Below are 16463 nucleotides of genomic sequence, written 5' to 3'. Positions count from 1 at the left end.
ACGCGAGAAAAGCGAGATGGGCGCGTCAATGGCGATCGGGAGCAATCAGGGCAATTCGTCGGGAGCAAGAAAGGATGATGGCACCTGTTAAGGGCCACAAGACGCGACAGCGTGGCGACGGCGATGCGAGTAAGTAAACAACAACAGAACGCGGGTTGTGTTGATTTGGCAACGGCGCGTTCTAAAAACCAGCGACCGAGCGTCGAAGCGCGCGCAAATCGAAAAGGCCGTCCGTATCGCCAACAAGAAAAACTCTGAAATGTGCGATGAGCATCAGGGACAGATGCGGACGCAAGCTAACAAAGAGAAGGTGGGAAACGGGGGCAGGGTTGAGGTTGCGCCACGGAGGGTTGATGATGGATGAATGATGGAGGGGGGGGAACGAATAGATTCGTTGAGGTCCGGGAGCGGGAGCGGGAGATGAGGAATGTGTCGTGTTGCTGCAGCGCAAAATCAGGAAACCCCCGAGAAATGCGAGAGGCTGGGGGCAAGGAAAAGAGGGTCCGTTGCCCCACCAGCCGCCAGGCAGTCGGATGCTCAAACACGTGACTTGGTGTTTCCAGGTTCGTGTTGAGAGGTGGACCCACACACGAACGGTACGTACCGTCGCGTATTATCCAAATTGGGAACTCTTACATCACTTACACCTCAACTCCTTGACCACTCTCACTCATTCTCTTCTTCCCTCCTCCACAGACCTCTATTTCTTGAACCATTCAATTGGCTCGATCGACAGAATCATCAATTCCTTGATATTTCTGGATGATCTGTAAGTATTCATCCCAATTGATGACTGTTCCATCCTTCCCCTCCTCACAACTCTCCGTTCCCCTCCTTCTACGCTGCTCACTTTCGCCACGACTTCCCTTTTTCTGACCCTCTTCATGCCTTTTTCCGACAGAATCCTTCAATATACACCCATATCTCTTGTCGCTATTCTTTTCGACAGAATCCTTCGATCTAAAAGATGGCTTCTTCTACGCCGGACCACTGGCAGCAATTGATGAAGTCCATCAAGCAAGCCGCCAGGGATCGGGAGCGGAGGCTCTCGACGACGCTTCCAGGAGCCTTGGAAGCTCACCACAATCAGATCAGCCCGACATTTTCCATGCTCGCCGAGAGGGACCGCTGGGTGGTGCGAGGACTCAGGTCCGAGCCGAAGCTCGAAAAGCGAGAGCCGCCGCTGATTCGACCCTGGGAGAATTTTCTCGACCTCCAGCGTTCGATCCAACGCAGACTGTTCCTCAAGTGCCGGATGGACGTCAGGCAATTTCCTAGCCAATCTTGGTACTTCATGGTCGGACAGACTCTGTGGAGCCGAGTTCAGTCCCGCGTCAGCATCCCGATGATTAACGAGGGAGACTGGTACCCCGTGAGCAGCTTCCTTTGCATTCTTGCCCAGGACGAAAGATTTCAGGACGAATTCGGTTTGGGACGACAGCACATCATCCTACACAACGGATTTCCACGGGGTCGCACCTTCAGAGTTTATTACCAAACTTCCTCACCCCTTGGCGGAGGGCTTGCTTCTGAGCCAACCGCCCTCGTCCAGATGAACAGGACACCCCTCGAGCTCACCCTCGCTCAGCTTCGCCTTGCCCTTCAGCCCATGGACGCCGGCACCTAGGAGGCGACGAACCAAGCGGCTAATCCCGTATCCAAGGAATTCGAGGCAATCACCCGCTACGAGGCAGAACGGGCAACCGGAGACGATCTCACCAGGGCTTTCCACTGCATGATCCGGAATCACACAAGCTATGGCCTCCTCACGATTCCCGAGGCGTTGGTCTTCCTCAAGATTGATCATAAGACGGACCCGCCGACGCTTCTCTACCACATTTCGGAACCCGAAGCCGAAATCGAAGAAGCGGAGGATGAGGAGGAAGCAATCCAGTACCGATCCCGCCTTAGCCAGACGCTGGCCTTTGCACTGTTGGCTTAGGAAGCCCAGAAGTGCCGGTGGCAATGCCTGCCAGAGAGCCAGTGAGCCATTGCTCCGGTCAAGCAAAGATGCCGCTACGAGAAGGAGATTTGGTTGAAGACATTTTGGAGTGGGTTGGAGAGCCTCTGAGATGACAATCTTCGGTTTGGCAAACGAAGAGCTACTCTGGGATGAGTCGTTACGACAAAGATCTGAGGAGAGACTTGTTAAGATATGTCGAATGTTTGACATTTGATGGAAGTATATGGACAAGATGAGGAGCCTTCATCTGGTCGAGATGAGCTCCGAGTCTAATATTTGGAGGTCAGGGTTGGCGGTGGTTCATGCGAAATTCGGAATGTTTATTTGAATTTTTGGGGTGCTGATATTCAGATGCATGTCCATTGGGTGCTTTCCATCTTGGGCATTGGACATCCCTTATTTTCTTTGTTTTCTATCCGCGTTTGTCGTTGTCTTTTTTGTTGTGTGTTGATGACTCGAGGTTGGATGTCGGAATCGTTGTAAATTACCGTATCGGTGTACTTTACCGTCAACAGGGGCATCGGACTGGAAGAGACCCACCCATTTGTCTCCAGACGTGGACTGGACCCCTGTGCCTGCAGCGGCGGGCCCAACAACTGCGACCAGGAATAAAACACGTTCCTCGCCGAACCGTCACTCCATTGTCGCCATTGACACCACAGCCTCTCCCACTCCAACCCGCTTGCGGCCGCCTCAAGAAAACACCAACGCCCGCCTTGTTGGCAATGGTGTCTCTTCGTTTCTGATGTATTAATTAGACTGCGAAAATACTTGATTTTTTTCTCCTTCTTCCCGCCACGCCGCCGCAACGGCAAACTTTCTTGACTCCCCTGGCTGCTGTCTGCGGCTGCAGCCGTTCATGACCCCCCGTTGACCGGTCCTCTCCCCCTAGGGGTTCCTTTCGCCGACATCCAGCCCTTCACTCTCCTCCTCGACCCAAGCGCCGGCATGGATCGATTTAGACGCAGTGCGGATGGCGACTCCTTGCCGCTCTACCAGCAGGGCGGGGAGCTACGCTCGCCAGCAGCAACGCCAGACATCAAGAGGTCTTGGTCCGCCTCACCACGGACGGGATCACGAATAACATCAGCCCAGTCAAGAGTATGGCTACCCAGGTCTCCGCCGCAATGCCGGTAGATTTCCCAGGTCGTTAACAGACCATGTCACAGAGCATCGCAGAAGAATACTCCTACCTCACACCCTCCGAAGTTGCTTCCCGACTCAAGACATCCCTCACACATGGCCTCACACCTGCCGAAGCCCTCGCGAGGTTACGTGACTATGGCCCCAACGAAATCCCCCACGAGGAGCCCGAGCCAATATGGTTGCGCTTCCTCAAACAATTTCAGGAACCGTTGATAGTTCTGCTTTTGGTGTCTGCCGGTGCGTCTGTGCTGGTGGGGAACATGGACGACGCCGTCAGCATCACCGTCGCTGTGACCATCGTGGTCAGCGTGGGTTTTATACAGGAATATCGCTCCGAGAAATCCATCGAGGCTCTCAACCACCTCGTCCCGAACCATGCCCACCTCGTCCGGAAGCAGGCCCCTGGGGCTTCCGGCTCTCGCTCCCCGAACCGTTCTGGACAAGGCGACAAGACCCCCGAACTGCCGGGTGCGTCCGGCACCGTCACACCGGAAGAGGAAGTGATGGAGGCGACGTCGTCCAAGGTCATGGCCTCGCAGCTGGTGCCCGGCGACCTCGTGTTCTTCACTACCGGCGATCGCATCCCCGCCGACATTCGCGTGACGAAGGCTACCGACCTGACGATCGATGCGTCGAATCTCACCGGTGAGAACGAACCTGTTCGAGTTACCGCAAACACACGCCCCCGTCGTGCGCCCGGTGTCCCTAGCTACGGAAATTCCACGCTTCAACTGCCACAGCCATCATTTGGTGGCTTTAGTGATTCACAGTCCAGAAGCTCCAAGGAGGACTATGACGGGCCACAAAATATTGCTTACATGGGAACATTGGTGAAGTCGGGTCATGGCCAAGGCATTGTATTTGCAACGGGTGGGGACACGCATTTCGGCACCATCGCCACCAGCGTTTCCGGCACGGAGAGCCCACGCTCGCCGTTGCAAGTTTCGATGGACGATCTCGGCTCCCAACTGAGCAAGGCTTCCTTTGTCATCATCGGTCTGATCTCGATTCTTGGCTGGTTCCAGGGAAAGAAGTTGCTCGAGATCTTCACCATCTCCATCTCGCTCGCCGTGGCGGCAATTCCTGAGGGATTGCCTATTATAGTCACTGTGACTCTTGCCTTGGGCGTTCACCGCATGGCGAAGCACAACGCCATTGTGCGCAGGATGCCCAAGGTCGAGACTTTGGGATCCGTCAATGTGGTTTGTACAGACAAAACAGGTACACTGACAATGAACCACATGACCACGGCCAAGATGTGGTTTTTCGGATCCGACAAGGTCTTTGATGTCGAGTCAGACGACGAAGCCGGCGAGACCAAACTGGACCCTGCGGCCCTTCGGATCATGCGTATCGGGAATATTGCCAACAATGCGCGCCTTGCGCAAAAGCACACCGAGAACGGCGCCGCCGCGATGGCTGTGTTGTCTTCGACGCAAAACCGGGAGCAGGCCTCCACCTACACCCGCTGGGTGGGACAGCCTACGGATGTCGCCATGCTCGATCTCCTTGACCGCTTCAAGGAGCACGACGTCCGAGATGCCATCGGCCCGCGAGTGAGCGAGACCCCCTTCAGCTCGGAGCGCAAGTGGATGGGCGTGATCATTGGCAGCGAAGGGGGCAAGAGCGACAAGGAGTTTGCGTACATGAAGGGCGCCATTGACAAAGTTCTCGAAGCCTGCGATACCTACGTCACGAAAGACTGCCGGGAGATGGTCTTGGACTCTGCTAGGAAACAGGAGGCTCTGGAAGCGGCGGATCAAATGGCCTCTCAGGGTCTTCGTGTGCTAGCCTTCGCGAGCGGGCCGGTCACAAGGTCCAAAAACAGCAGGGCAGCTGCTAGGAGCAGCAGCCCTGACAGCCCTGCTCACCATCAGGGCGATGAACAGTATTACAAGGGTCTGACGTTTGCCGGGTTGGTCGGCATGAGCGATCCGCCGCGGCCGGGCGTTGGCCGCTCCATCCGAAAGCTGCTGCGTGGCCGCGTCAAGGTCATGATGATCACGGGCGACTCCGAGACCACGGCACTCGCCATCGGCAAGCAGCTGGGCATGGCCATCGCCACGCCCACAGCGCACGCGTCGAACCAAATCACGGTCAAGCCGGTCCTGCGCGGCGACGAGATCGACGCCATGACGGACGAAGAGCTGGCGCGGGCCATGGACCACACGACCATCTTTGCGCGGACCAACCCTGATCACAAGCTCAAGATCATCCGGGCGCTACAGTCCCGCGGCGATATTGTCGCCATGACGGGTGACGGCGTCAACGACGCGCCGGCGCTGAAGAAGGCGGACATTGGCATCGCCATGGGCAAGCACGGTACTGATGTCGCCAAGGAGGCGGCCGACATGATCTTGACGGACGACGATTTCTCGACGATCCTCCACGCGATCGAGGAGGGCAAGGCGATTTTCAACAATATCCAGAACTTCCTCACGTTCCAGCTGTCGACCAGCGCGGCCGGGCTTTCGTTGGTTCTGATCTGCACCGCGATGGGATTCAAGTCCCCGCTGAATGCGATGCAGATTCTTTGGATCAGTAGGTTTTCCCAACTCGTTCAACAACCACTTCAAGAGGATATTTGTTTGTTAACTTGAGAATGTAGACATCATCATGGACGGTCCGCCCGCGCAATCCCTCGGCGTCGAAGCCGTCGACAAGGACGTGATGAACCGCCCGCCTCGCCGGCGCGGCGACGTGGTCCTCACGCGCGCGCTGCTCACGCGCGTCCTCACCCAGGCCACCATCATCATGGCCGGCACCATGTTCGTCTACATCCACGAGATGCTCGACGACGGGCAGGTGACGCGCCGCGACACCACCATGACGTTTACGTGCTTTGTGCTCTTCGACATGTTCAACGCGCTCACGTGCCGCAGCGAGAGCAAGAGCGTCTTGCGAGGCGAGGTGGGCCTGTGGAGCAACGTCTTGTTCAACTGGGCGGTGGCCGGGAGCTTGATGGGCCAGCTGCTGGTGATTTATTTCCCGTGGCTGCAGGAGGTGTTCCAGACGGAGGCGCTGGGGTGGAGGGATTTGTTTGGGTTGGTGGTGCTGTGTAGCAGCGTGTTTTGGGTGGATGAGGCGAGGAAGTGGTGGAGGTATGGAAAGGGGAGGAGAGGGTTTATGGGGGCCGGGTATAGTCAGGCCGTATGAGACGGAGTTTTTGTGATCGGTCCATGATGATTATGGAATGGGGTTTTAAAAGGGTGGGTTGGGCGGATGGATGTTTGTACGGTGGGGGGGCTATGATGATGACGATGATGAGTGATGGGACTGAGTTATATAATGCAGCGGTAATACATAGATCTGGTTTTTCTTGGACATGCTTCAATGTTGCCGTACTAAAAGGGGTGATATGATGGTCTGGCTGGTGATGTTCTTTGTTTGAGACGCTGTTGTTGCTGTGTTTATGTCTCCCAGCCCAAAGGGAATTCATTTTTTCTTCGGTCACTTGATCATGAGAGCTTTCATGCGGACTGGGCACTGCCTCATCCTTCGGCCGGGAGCAAAGCAGTCATGATGGACTCGATATCCGAGGTTCAAGAAAAATAATTATCAGCCTCGCGGTCCATGGAAGGGGAACCAACTGCATTGGTTATCCTAGGCTGGATATCAGTGAAATGACAACTCAGTTGCTTTCCGTTACTCCAGAACTAAGTGCCTCAGGCACCTACGATGTCTTTTGGTCCTGTTGGCTTCTTATTCCTTCATCGGCGTCCGTTACAAAAGAGAGAACCTCTCTCACCCTGAAGGCCTTCGCAAGGCTGCACCGCAGCAATGAGCCTCGCGGCAAGGCTGAACCTAGTTACCGTTTGTTGGATGCCCCGGTGTAACCTGGCCAACAGAAGGTCTCGGCTTACACGTGCCATGGCCGTTTGCGTTCATGCGTTGAGGCCTGCGACAGCCGGGTTGCAGCCGATATGGGGGTGAAATCGACATTCTGGTCCACAGCCATAGTCAATCACAGTCGATCGATTGATCGGGCCTATCAGCGACCAACGCACCAGACGTAAATGTCTGCGAGGCGGACGGGCGGCTGCGGGCTGCACCGAGGCCTGACACAGCGGCGCTGGAGCATGGTCATTGGTTCACTTGTCGTTTGCACTCCTCCGGCTTGACCTCCCAGCATTGGCGGGTTGGTCTCGACCTTTCAGGCTTGTTGGCTGGAAGACATCCCACGGGGCGGACTAGGTGGAGAGGAACGGCGTTTGTGCCGGTGTAGACCTAACATGTATGCCTCCCTGCCGGGAGCCGAAGGATGGCGGGCTGATGGGAAGGCAGACGGACGGACCAGGAGAGATGAATCCCAGAGAGACCAGGGATCCGGTACCCTACCTCCCGTCTTTGTCTGGATGACGGGGCTGAGAAGAGCTTGAGGGAAAGACATATATAAAAAGGTTCATCTGGCCAGTCTGAGGGTGCACAACTTCTTATCGCCATGCCATCTGGGACATCCGACCAGACACTTGCTGTCCAGTTCCAGGTTTTTTGTCTTTTGGTATCCCACGTTCCGCACTTGATCAAGTCTCTCCTGGTGGTCACCACCATGTCCAACATCAAGGGCCTTGGTGAGGATGGTCATCTGGTGAGCGCTACGCTCCTGGAGAAGATTGACAAGCTTCGGGAGAAGAATGTTGGGCAATACATCCCGCTGCCTCAGGTATGAGCCATCGTATTTTCTCGTGAAACATATTTCATGCTGACCCTTGATTCCGTCATCTAGCTCGTCGTGGTCGGTGACCAGAGCTCGGGGAAATCGTCCCTGCTGGAAAGCCTGACCGGTATTCCCTTTCCACGGGACGTTGAGCTCTGCACACGTTATGCGACGCAAATCACCCAGCAGCGTGATGATGTCTCGTCCGTGAAAGTGAGCATCATTCCGGGGCCCAATGCCTCGGAGGAACACAAGCAGCACGTTGAGAGTTATCACACCGATGCGCTCTCTCCGGAGAATTTCCGGGCCCAGTTCCCGAGCATCCTGCAAGAGGTAAGAAAATAAAATTATCAAATGCTTGTGGAACGTGTATTGTTGACCATGCCGTGACAGGTCAATCGCAGAATGGGCATCAGGATGACCACTGACACCGACTCGGGATATACATCTGATGACTCTTTCTCAAGGGGTTATTCATCGACACAATCCCGTGTCCGAGGCAGTGCCTTCAGCGAAGATGTGCTCAAGATCGAGATCTCCGGTCCCTCGGTGGATTACCTCACGGTCATTGACGTGCCCGGTATCTTCCGAACCCCCATGGAAGGCAGAACCACCAAAGACGACATCGAGATGGTGAAGAGGATGGTGGAGAGATACATCCGGGACGACCGCACCATCATCCTCGCCGTTCTCCCATGCAACATCGACATGGCCACCCAGGAAATCCTCACCCTCGCCGAGCAGTACGACCCGAGCGGCGAGCGCACGTTGGGCATCCTGACCAAGCCCGATCTCGTCGTCGAGGCGAGCGCGAAACAGGCCGTCTGCAACATCGTGCTCGGCAAACGGAAGCAACTCACACTGGGCTACTACGTCGTGCGGAGCCGCGGCGCCGACCAGACGGATGCAGAGTTCGCTCGACGCGAGGAGATGTTCAACGAAGCGCCCTGGAACAAGCTCCCGAGGGACCGTGTCGGTGTTCAGGCGCTCAAGGAACGCCTCGCCGAGCTCTTGAGCGAGATTACGCGCAGTTCGTTCCCCGCGATGCGCAGCGAGATCGAAGAGAAGCTCCGCGAGAATGAGCGATGGCTGGAGGATCTCGGCCCGTCGCGCAAGGACGCTCACGAGCAACGCAAGTATTTGGCCGGCATTGCGGGACGGTTCCAGACCATTGTGCGGCAAGCGCTCGAGGCGAATTACACGGGGAACGATGCGTTCGAGCTCTATCCCGAGCTACGTCTCGCCACGCTGGTTGTCAACCTCGCCGACGACTTCAACTGTGAGTTCCGGAAGAAAGGGTTGGCTCGTCGCTTCGAAGTCCCCGGCAGCGGGGATGAGGACGACGACAGTGACGAAGAGGAAGACGGGAACCTCTGGATGGATAACGCGACATTCAAGGAAATCATTCAAAAAATCGATGCCATCGAGGTTGGCGACGCATTCCCGGAACTGTCGGGCATCCTGCCGGACGTCGCCATGTATCCGGACCAGTATCCCAAGGATGGAATCACCGAGTGGCTCACCGGCCTGTACATGTCGTATCGCGGCATGGACCTGGGCGGCTTCAGCAACTCGGTCTGGGCGAGCGCGTGGAAAGAGCAGTCAGCGAACTGGCCGGCCATGGGCACGACGTTTGTCAGCCGCGTCATCCTGGCCATCCACCGCTTCCTTAAGAAGGCGCTCAGGCATGTGTGTGCCGACCCGAGGATCCGCGAACAGCTGTGGCTTTCTCTGCGCGATGAGGTTCTGGAGCGGTACCAGGCCGCCATCGAAGAGGCCGGGAAGCTCGTGGCGGCCGAGAGGGATGGCAAGCCGTACACGCTCGATGAGCAGTTCAACAAGAGGAGGCAGCTCACTCGCGATGAGCGCTTGGTTGCGCAAAAGAAGAGCGAGGAACGCAATGAGGGCGACTCCAGGGCTGGCGAGAGAAACGGGAACAGAGACAACGTCGAGGACGTCGTCAATGGTCTGCACGACGACCTGAAGGCATACTACGAGATTGCGCGCCGACGCTTCGTCGACAGCCTGCTGAATCAGGTGGTCAACTACCAGCTGCTCTACGGCCCGTCTGAGGCGACGCCCCTGGGCGTCTTCAGCCAGGACTGGGTCATCGACCTCAGGCCAGACCAGCTTGAGACCATTGCGGGCGAGAAGCCTAGTATCCGCGATACTCGGGAGAAGCTCATGCGGACGATTGAAAACCTCAAGGAGGCGAGGAACATTCTGCGCTAAGAAGGAGAAGAAGCAGGACGGCGATAGGGGTTGTTTGTGGTTGAAATCTTGTTGGCTGCTATGGGTCTTGGAGCGAGTTGAGAATTTTGGATGATGTGCCTCGGTTTTGTGATAGTCATTGTGTAGAGAATGTCATAGATCAAACCACAAGCTTTGAAAATTAAATCGCATTGTGTCCTGTAAAAAAGCTGAGTGCCACGGAGAGAAACGACGGGATCTCTGGGATGTTGATGTTGAGGGCCAGAACCTGAAAGACGAAGGAGGCGTTACATTACAATACGGCGTAACGTAAGACTGCAACACCCAACACCCAACAATGTGACACGGCCTCCCTCCATCCTGTCCCATTCAACGCTGGGCAACCCCACGACGACATCTGGTGCCATCGTCTCGCACCTCCCAAGACAACAGGGGAAATGCCCCGCCATAGTCGTGACGGAAGAATCAATGTCACCCCTCCCCAATGGCGCCGCCAGCACCACGACACCCAAGCTGCCTGCCAACAATAGCAGCGTTGGCAGCACCAACAATAATAAGCCTGCCACAATGACCACCTCGAAACCACCACCCTCCCAACAACCGCCCGCGGGCCCCTCCGACCCAACCGCCGCCCTCCGCACTGCCACGACCGCCTCCGACATCCGCGCCGCCCTCTCGGCGCTCCACGCTCGAGAATCCGCCCTCTCCTCCCGCCTCTCCTCCCTCCTCTCCACCCATGCCGACCTCACCCGCTCCCTAGCCCGGCTGGACCACCTCCGCGCAGGCCTGGGCGCCCAAGTCCTCGCCGCCCGCAGCATCTCCAACACCATGCTCGCCCCGGCCGCCGAGACCGCCTCCCAGCTGTCGGGCCGCGTCCGCGCCCTCGACCTCGAGACGCAGCGCGTCGAGGACACCCTGCGCGTGGTCGAGCAGGTGGCCGAGCTGAAGGCCTGCGTGGCCGGCGTCGTGGGCAGCATGGGCGCCCCGCAGGACTGGGAGGCCGCGGCGGGTTACATTGCCCGCGCGGCGCGGATCCCGGACGAGATTGTGCGCGGCGGGTTCGCGGCGGCCGTGGTGCCGACGGTGGAGGTGCCGGATCCGCCGTGGGTGACGCTCGAGACGGCGAGAGAGAGCTTGTGCGGCTTGTTTTTGCGCGAGTTTAAAAAGGCCGCCGCCGAGAACGACGCGGCCAAGGTGACGAGGTTTTTCAAGCTGTTCCCGCTGATCGGGAGGGGCGATGTCGGGCTGGATGTGTACGGCCAGTACGTCTGCCAGGGAGTGGCCGGGGAGGCGAGGGCGTGGTTGAAGGAGGGGGCGGCATCCTCCGCGGCCAAGGCCAGAAAGGACGGAGTGTTCTTTGCGAATGCGTTGACGAGGCTGTTTGATCACATCGCGCGCATCGTGGAGGCTCATGGGGCGCTGGTGGAGAGGCACTACGGCACGGGGAAGATGGTGAAGGTTATTGAGAGGCTACAGATGGAGGCGGATGTCCAGGGAGGTATCATCCTGGACTCGTGGAGCGACGATCGGGCGGTAGATCGGCGGTTGACCGACGTCAAGAGTTACCCGTTCTCGTTCCTGGTTCAGAGCTTCCTGCCGCAGCAGAGAGGGTTTGGAGGGGTACAGCGGGTCAATTCGCCCGCGGTAGGGGGCAGCGGCGGCACCAACGACGGACGCAACAGCGAGGATGAGGGTGTCAACATGAGGGAGGTGGACGCGCTCCTTGTCGAAATTGCGGTTATGCTCGAGAAGTGGTCCGTCTACTCGCGCTTCCTAGCCGGGAAGTGCAAGGTAAGCTTTGGGATACACACCTTCTCATCATGTCTGTCCCCTAAACTGACAATCCTCTAGGAACCCGATGCCCCTGATGACGCACCGCTCGTCATGCCGGACCTCCTGACCAACTCCAACCTGTGCCGGAAGGTCGCGAGCAAGCTCGTCAGCCCATACAACGCACTCACCACCTTCTTCTTCCGACGGTCCGTCGAAAAGGCGTTCCAGCTGGACGAGTTCCCTCCAGGCCTCTCCTTAAACATGAGCAAGCCCATAGACAGCAACCCTCCCTTCATCATCTCCGCGGTAGACGTTGTCATGTACATCGTCAACACCGTCATCCGCCGGTCCATCTCAACCTCACAAAAAGCTGTCATCGATTCCGTCGTCCCCACAATATCCAGCCTCCTGGGCTCCGACTTCATCGGCATGATCCAGCGCCGGATGCGCGACGAATCCTACCCGCGCGCCACCGTCCAGGGCAACCTCCCTCCGGAAGATAAGATCGTCTCCTTCATCGTCCTCATCAACAGCCTCGACATGGCCAACGAATACCTCGCCCGCATCGTCACCAACATCCTCCAACCCCAAGACCCACAAAAACCCTACCAACCCAACGGCTCCCTCTCCTCATCAGCAACAGGAGGAGACGCCCTGAAAACCGCCTTCCCCTTCAAATCCGAATCCTCCGAGGTCGCCACCCGCCTTACCAACCTCAACGCCAGCTTCTCCTCCAAAGCCACCGAGCTCCTCAACGAGGGCATCAAGGTCCTCTTCAGCCAGGTCGTCAAGCCGCGCCTGCGGCCCGTGCTGACCGACGCCTTCCGCGACGCCGACTACGGCCTGACCGAGGACGAGATGCTCGACTGGGCGGAGCAGGTGGTCGCGCAGGGCGGCACCGGCACCGGCGGTACCGCCTCTTCCTCTGCAAATCCCGGATCCAGCGAGGACGTCGGCATCATGGACGTGGACGACGTGCTCGAGCGGGTCCCGCGCGTGTTTGAGCGCGGATGGGACGCGCTCATGCGGCCCCTCGCGCGGCTGCTCACCCCGCGGACGTACGCGACGCTGCTCGAGCTCGCGGCCGACTACCTCGCGCGCGTGCTCGAGAAGCGCGTGTGGAGCTACGCGGGCGGGCGCGCGAGCGCGTACGGCGCGATTCGCATGGAGAGGGACTTCGGCGCCATCGTCGGCGCCGTGAGCAAGGGCGGGCATTATGCGGTACGGGAGCTGTTTGGGCGCACGGCGCAGGTGTTAATGGTGGCCAACATGGAGGAGGACGAGTGGGAGGAGATAGTGGCGGCGGGAAGCGCTGGGGATGGTGAGGAGGCGGGGATTGAGTGGGTGTTGAGCGAGGAGGAGAGGAGGAAGGCGAGGACGATTGTGAGGAGTTCTGGGTGATGGATGATGGGGTCTATAGCATTTGTGGAGGAAGTATTTCAGTCATGGGTACCAACAGAGGCATGAAAAATTGAGATGATGAAACAAAAGAGGGGGTCGTACAAAGTGACAGACATTGAGGTGTTGGTAGCATGGAGTCTGGGTCACTTAAAAAGACAAACGGCACAATAGAACCACTACACCATCGCAATGCAAAGACTAAAGTACCAAGTATATAGTTGTCCACTACCACAACTCATTTCATTTTCCAACTCCCCTCCGCTCACCCCGAACTAACAGGCGGTATAATTGCTACCTCGTCGCCCTCGTGAATCACCACGTCCCGCGCCGCCTGCTCGTCCGTCACGTCGACGTACGTCAGGTTGACGGTGACGAGGCTGTGGTCGAGCACGGCCGCGCGGATGCCCGCGTAGCGCCGCTCGAGCTCGTCAAAGAGCTGCGACAGCGGCAGCGGCGCCGGCAAGGGCTCGACGCTTTTGCCCGTGTGCGACCCGGCCGCGGCGAAGTAGAGGATGTTGAAGTGTCCGGCGGGGGGTTTGGGGGGCATTTTTTCTTCTTTCCTCTTTTCTCTCTCTTTTCCCGTCTGGGCAGAAACAGGAATCTGGCTCTGGGTCGAGAGTGGTGAATGGATGGGAGTTTGTGGTGGATTGGCCCGCTAGGTAGCTTTGTCGGGTGTTAGCCAGATCTTCGACTGAGGAGCGTGCGGGCAAGATAACAAGAAGATGAAAAAAAAGGTGGGTTGTCAGAGATCTTGGTGATTTTGAGAACCATCAAAGTGATTTTCAGATAATACATGCTATTTCATGCATCATTCAACCCGTTTATCATGGAAAACAAAATGCGAAAAAGTAAACTCACCTTTTGTGCTGGGTGTTGAGTCGGGGAGAAAGATTAGAGTCGAAAACTCCGATCTGCTCCCCGAAAAATCAGGTAACTCTCCTTCCCCAGGAAGGGAGCTTCCCAGAGCTTCTTCAAACAGCTCCCCCGCAGCAGGCGCAGAAGCACATCACGTGCGCCTTCCGTCACGCTGCGTCACAGAGCTTGGATACCCATAGCTTGAGCCTTAGAGCCCAAGCTTTGTCAACCAACATCAGCCATTGGAGGTTCGGTCTTGGGGATGGGAAAGTGGCAAGTCCCTTCAACCAAGAGCTGGTGGTGATGGGGAAAGAAGGAGGAATTTGAGGTTCGGGGGTCTGAACTTTTTTGCAGGGGGGATTTATTTTCGTCTCGGAGTGAGCCAATTGCGGCTGGTCAAAAAATGGACCCTCCGAGTGGAGCAGGTGCAACGGTTGGCAACAGCCCGGCGGCAGCTGGCTGCGACCGCCGGAAAGTCAACGCCCACACGGACAGACAACTCCACGAAGAAAACATAGACCTCCAGGATTGTATCAATGACCTCAGTGAGGTCGACAAAAAATCAGCACAAAATCCAGGAGCAAAAATAACATCCAAAAGATTTGCGCCAGCCGCGAATCGAACGCGGGGCTCATCGATGGCAACGATGAATTTTACCACTAAACCACTGGCGCTTGGAGATATTTTGTGTGTGGATGTTGTCTCGGTTCCGGGATTGCGGAACATCATCGCCGAGATGGGGATATCCACTACGGAGTAGGTAGGTCCGGAGGGTCTGCCACACGAAGAAAGCATGGGAATGGGATGTGGTGGCATTGGCTCTCTGAAAGACACCAAAGCCTATCTCTAGTCCACGCTGTCTTTGGCTTGGTTGCCGTGGATCAACCTGAGAGAACTCCCCCATGCCATCGTCAAACTCATGGAGGAAGATTGTCTCGAGAAGCTTAGCATGCATGCCAGTAAATTCAACACCATTATGTACCTGACTTCTACCAATAAGCAGTCACTCAAATTGGGTATCACTTCATCCCCCATTCCCTTCTCCCACCCGCCTACGACAACTTCGCCAACCTCTCCTCCAAATCCTTGACCCACCCCTGTATCACCTCGACGTTATTCGCCATGGTGGCCGAATTCTTCTGCACCGCCGCCTCCACCTTCTCCAGCCCCTCCCTCCACTGCTGAATCTCCCCCGCCATCTCGGCCTGCTTCTTCTCCAGCCGGCTCAGCGTATCCGCCGCCGTCGCCGCCTCGGCGTGCAGCACCCGCAGCGACCGCAGCCTGTCCAGCAAAGGCGGCATCAGCGGCGTCAGCGTTTCAATTGTCGGCAGCACGCCGTACAAGGCGTTGATCTTGGCCGCCTGCTCCGAGTCCTCGGCCCCCGCGGCGCCGCTGTCGCCGGGAGGAGGCGTGGCGCCCGCCGACACGAGCGCGTCGTGCGCCGCCTTGGCGTTGCGCCGCGCCTTTTCGAGGTTCTCGGCCTCTTGAGCGAGCTGGCGGACCCGCCGGCTGATGCTGTCCAGGGAGGGGACGGAGGCTTCGGAGAGAGTAGAGATTTTCTTGTGCAGGTCCTCCAGGAGGGGGATGACAGCGCGGGGGAGGCCGAGGGGGTCGAATTCGGGAGCGGTGGCGGAGCCGATGCCGAGGGCCCGCTCGAGCTGGACCAGGCGCTGCTCGAACTCGGCGGCTTTGGCGAGGGCGTGGGTTTCTTCGTAGGTCGGCGCGTAGGTGATCGAGTAGGTGATGGCTTCGCCGGGGGCGCGGGGAGCGGTGACTGCAGTGCTGGTTGCTGGTGCGGGGATGGTGAGTGCTGGTGGGGCTCGAGGCTGGCCGACTGCCGACATCTCGGCAAGCAACCTGCTCAGCTTGTCGAATTCGCCCTCCGAGGCGTCACCCTCCGCCGGTTTGTCTCCGGAAGCCTTTTGCTTTTCGTATTCGGCCTTGGCCTCCTCGATTTCGCGCCTCAGTCTGGCAATCTTCCGTGCCAGGTTTGGGCCATCGTCTTCGTCGCTGAGGTCGCCGATTTCTTCGGTCCCGTCCTGGAGGATCCGACGCCGCCGGGTGGACGTTTTGTAGGACTTGCGCTTCGAATTGAGACGTTCGGAGAAGTCGACATCGGTGGCGTCGACCGACGCGGGCATGAAGCGCGACCGCGCCTTGTCTATGCTGAGACGCGCCCGGGAGATGCCCGTGGCCTCATCGTCGTCTTCGTCATACTCGTTGTCAGAGGGAGAGCGGACAGTTGTGGGCTGGATGGGTAATTATGAGTTTGAGTGCGCTTCGCCTGCGGACACAGTAAAACTGACCGGAACCGTTGACAGGTCGTCTGTGAGCTCTGGAGTTTCGTAGATATCTGGAGCAGAGTCCTGAATCCCAGGGGTCAGCAGGTGTGCTCTCGGTCATGGTTGGCAAAGGACGTACCAGGTCTGGTAATCCAGCATACTTCCTCGATGCCAT

At 57.7% G+C, this 16463-nt stretch overlaps 7 protein-coding genes and 1 non-coding gene across 8 annotated transcripts; 5 read left to right on the top strand and 3 right to left on the bottom strand.

The window, feature by feature from the left end:
- Positions 1-74: 74 nt before the first annotated feature.
- Positions 75-364, top strand: VTJ04DRAFT_1687 (uncharacterized protein; the record flags this gene model as incomplete). The annotated part of the gene is made up of 2 exons (XM_069359401.1): positions 75-133; positions 193-364. The coding sequence occupies 2 exons, from the start codon at positions 75-77 to the stop codon at positions 362-364; spliced, it is 231 nt and encodes a 76-aa protein (XP_069224295.1).
- Positions 365-967: 603 nt separating this feature from the next.
- VTJ04DRAFT_1686 (uncharacterized protein) lies at positions 968-1942 on the top strand (the record flags this gene model as incomplete). The annotated part of the gene is made up of 2 exons (XM_069359400.1): positions 968-1372; positions 1664-1942. 2 exons carry the CDS (start codon positions 968-970, stop codon positions 1940-1942), a joined length of 684 nt encoding a protein of 227 aa, XP_069224294.1.
- Positions 1943-3123: 1181 nt separating this feature from the next.
- VTJ04DRAFT_1685 (uncharacterized protein) lies at positions 3124-6265 on the top strand (the record flags this gene model as incomplete). Its single annotated transcript, XM_069359399.1, has 2 exons — positions 3124-5650; positions 5718-6265. 2 exons carry the CDS (start codon positions 3124-3126, stop codon positions 6263-6265), a joined length of 3075 nt encoding a protein of 1024 aa, XP_069224293.1.
- Positions 6266-7658: 1393 nt separating this feature from the next.
- On the top strand, positions 7659-9998 carry VTJ04DRAFT_1684 (uncharacterized protein; the record flags this gene model as incomplete). Its single annotated transcript, XM_069359398.1, has 3 exons — positions 7659-7772; positions 7836-8099; positions 8160-9998. 3 exons carry the CDS (start codon positions 7659-7661, stop codon positions 9996-9998), a joined length of 2217 nt encoding a protein of 738 aa, XP_069224292.1.
- Positions 9999-10445: 447 nt separating this feature from the next.
- VTJ04DRAFT_1683 (uncharacterized protein) lies at positions 10446-13151 on the top strand (the record flags this gene model as incomplete). Its single annotated transcript, XM_069359397.1, has 2 exons — positions 10446-11768; positions 11829-13151. 2 exons carry the CDS (start codon positions 10446-10448, stop codon positions 13149-13151), a joined length of 2646 nt encoding a protein of 881 aa, XP_069224291.1.
- Positions 13152-13413: 262 nt separating this feature from the next.
- Positions 13414-13698, bottom strand: VTJ04DRAFT_1682 (uncharacterized protein; the record flags this gene model as incomplete). Its single annotated transcript, XM_069359396.1, has 1 exon — positions 13414-13698. One exon carries the CDS (start codon positions 13696-13698, stop codon positions 13414-13416), a length of 285 nt encoding a protein of 94 aa, XP_069224290.1.
- A 911-nt stretch (positions 13699-14609) lies between these two features.
- Positions 14610-14680, bottom strand: VTJ04DRAFT_t9. The gene has a single exon. It is a non-coding gene; the product is annotated as a tRNA-Gly (tRNA).
- Positions 14681-15058: 378 nt separating this feature from the next.
- VTJ04DRAFT_1681 (uncharacterized protein) lies at positions 15059-16463 on the bottom strand (the record flags this gene model as incomplete). Its single annotated transcript, XM_069359395.1, has 3 exons — positions 15059-16255; positions 16313-16372; positions 16428-16463. The coding sequence occupies 3 exons, from the start codon at positions 16461-16463 to the stop codon at positions 15059-15061; spliced, it is 1293 nt and encodes a 430-aa protein (XP_069224289.1).

This window comes from Mycothermus thermophilus (assembly GCF_041956435.1).
Source record: "Mycothermus thermophilus strain CBS 625.91 unplaced genomic scaffold VTJ04scaffold_1, whole genome shotgun sequence".
Lineage (NCBI taxonomy): Eukaryota > Fungi > Ascomycota > Sordariomycetes > Sordariales > Chaetomiaceae > Mycothermus > Mycothermus thermophilus.
The sequence above is the reverse complement of the archived record's forward strand: the minus strand, read 5'-3'. Positions and strand labels throughout refer to the sequence as shown.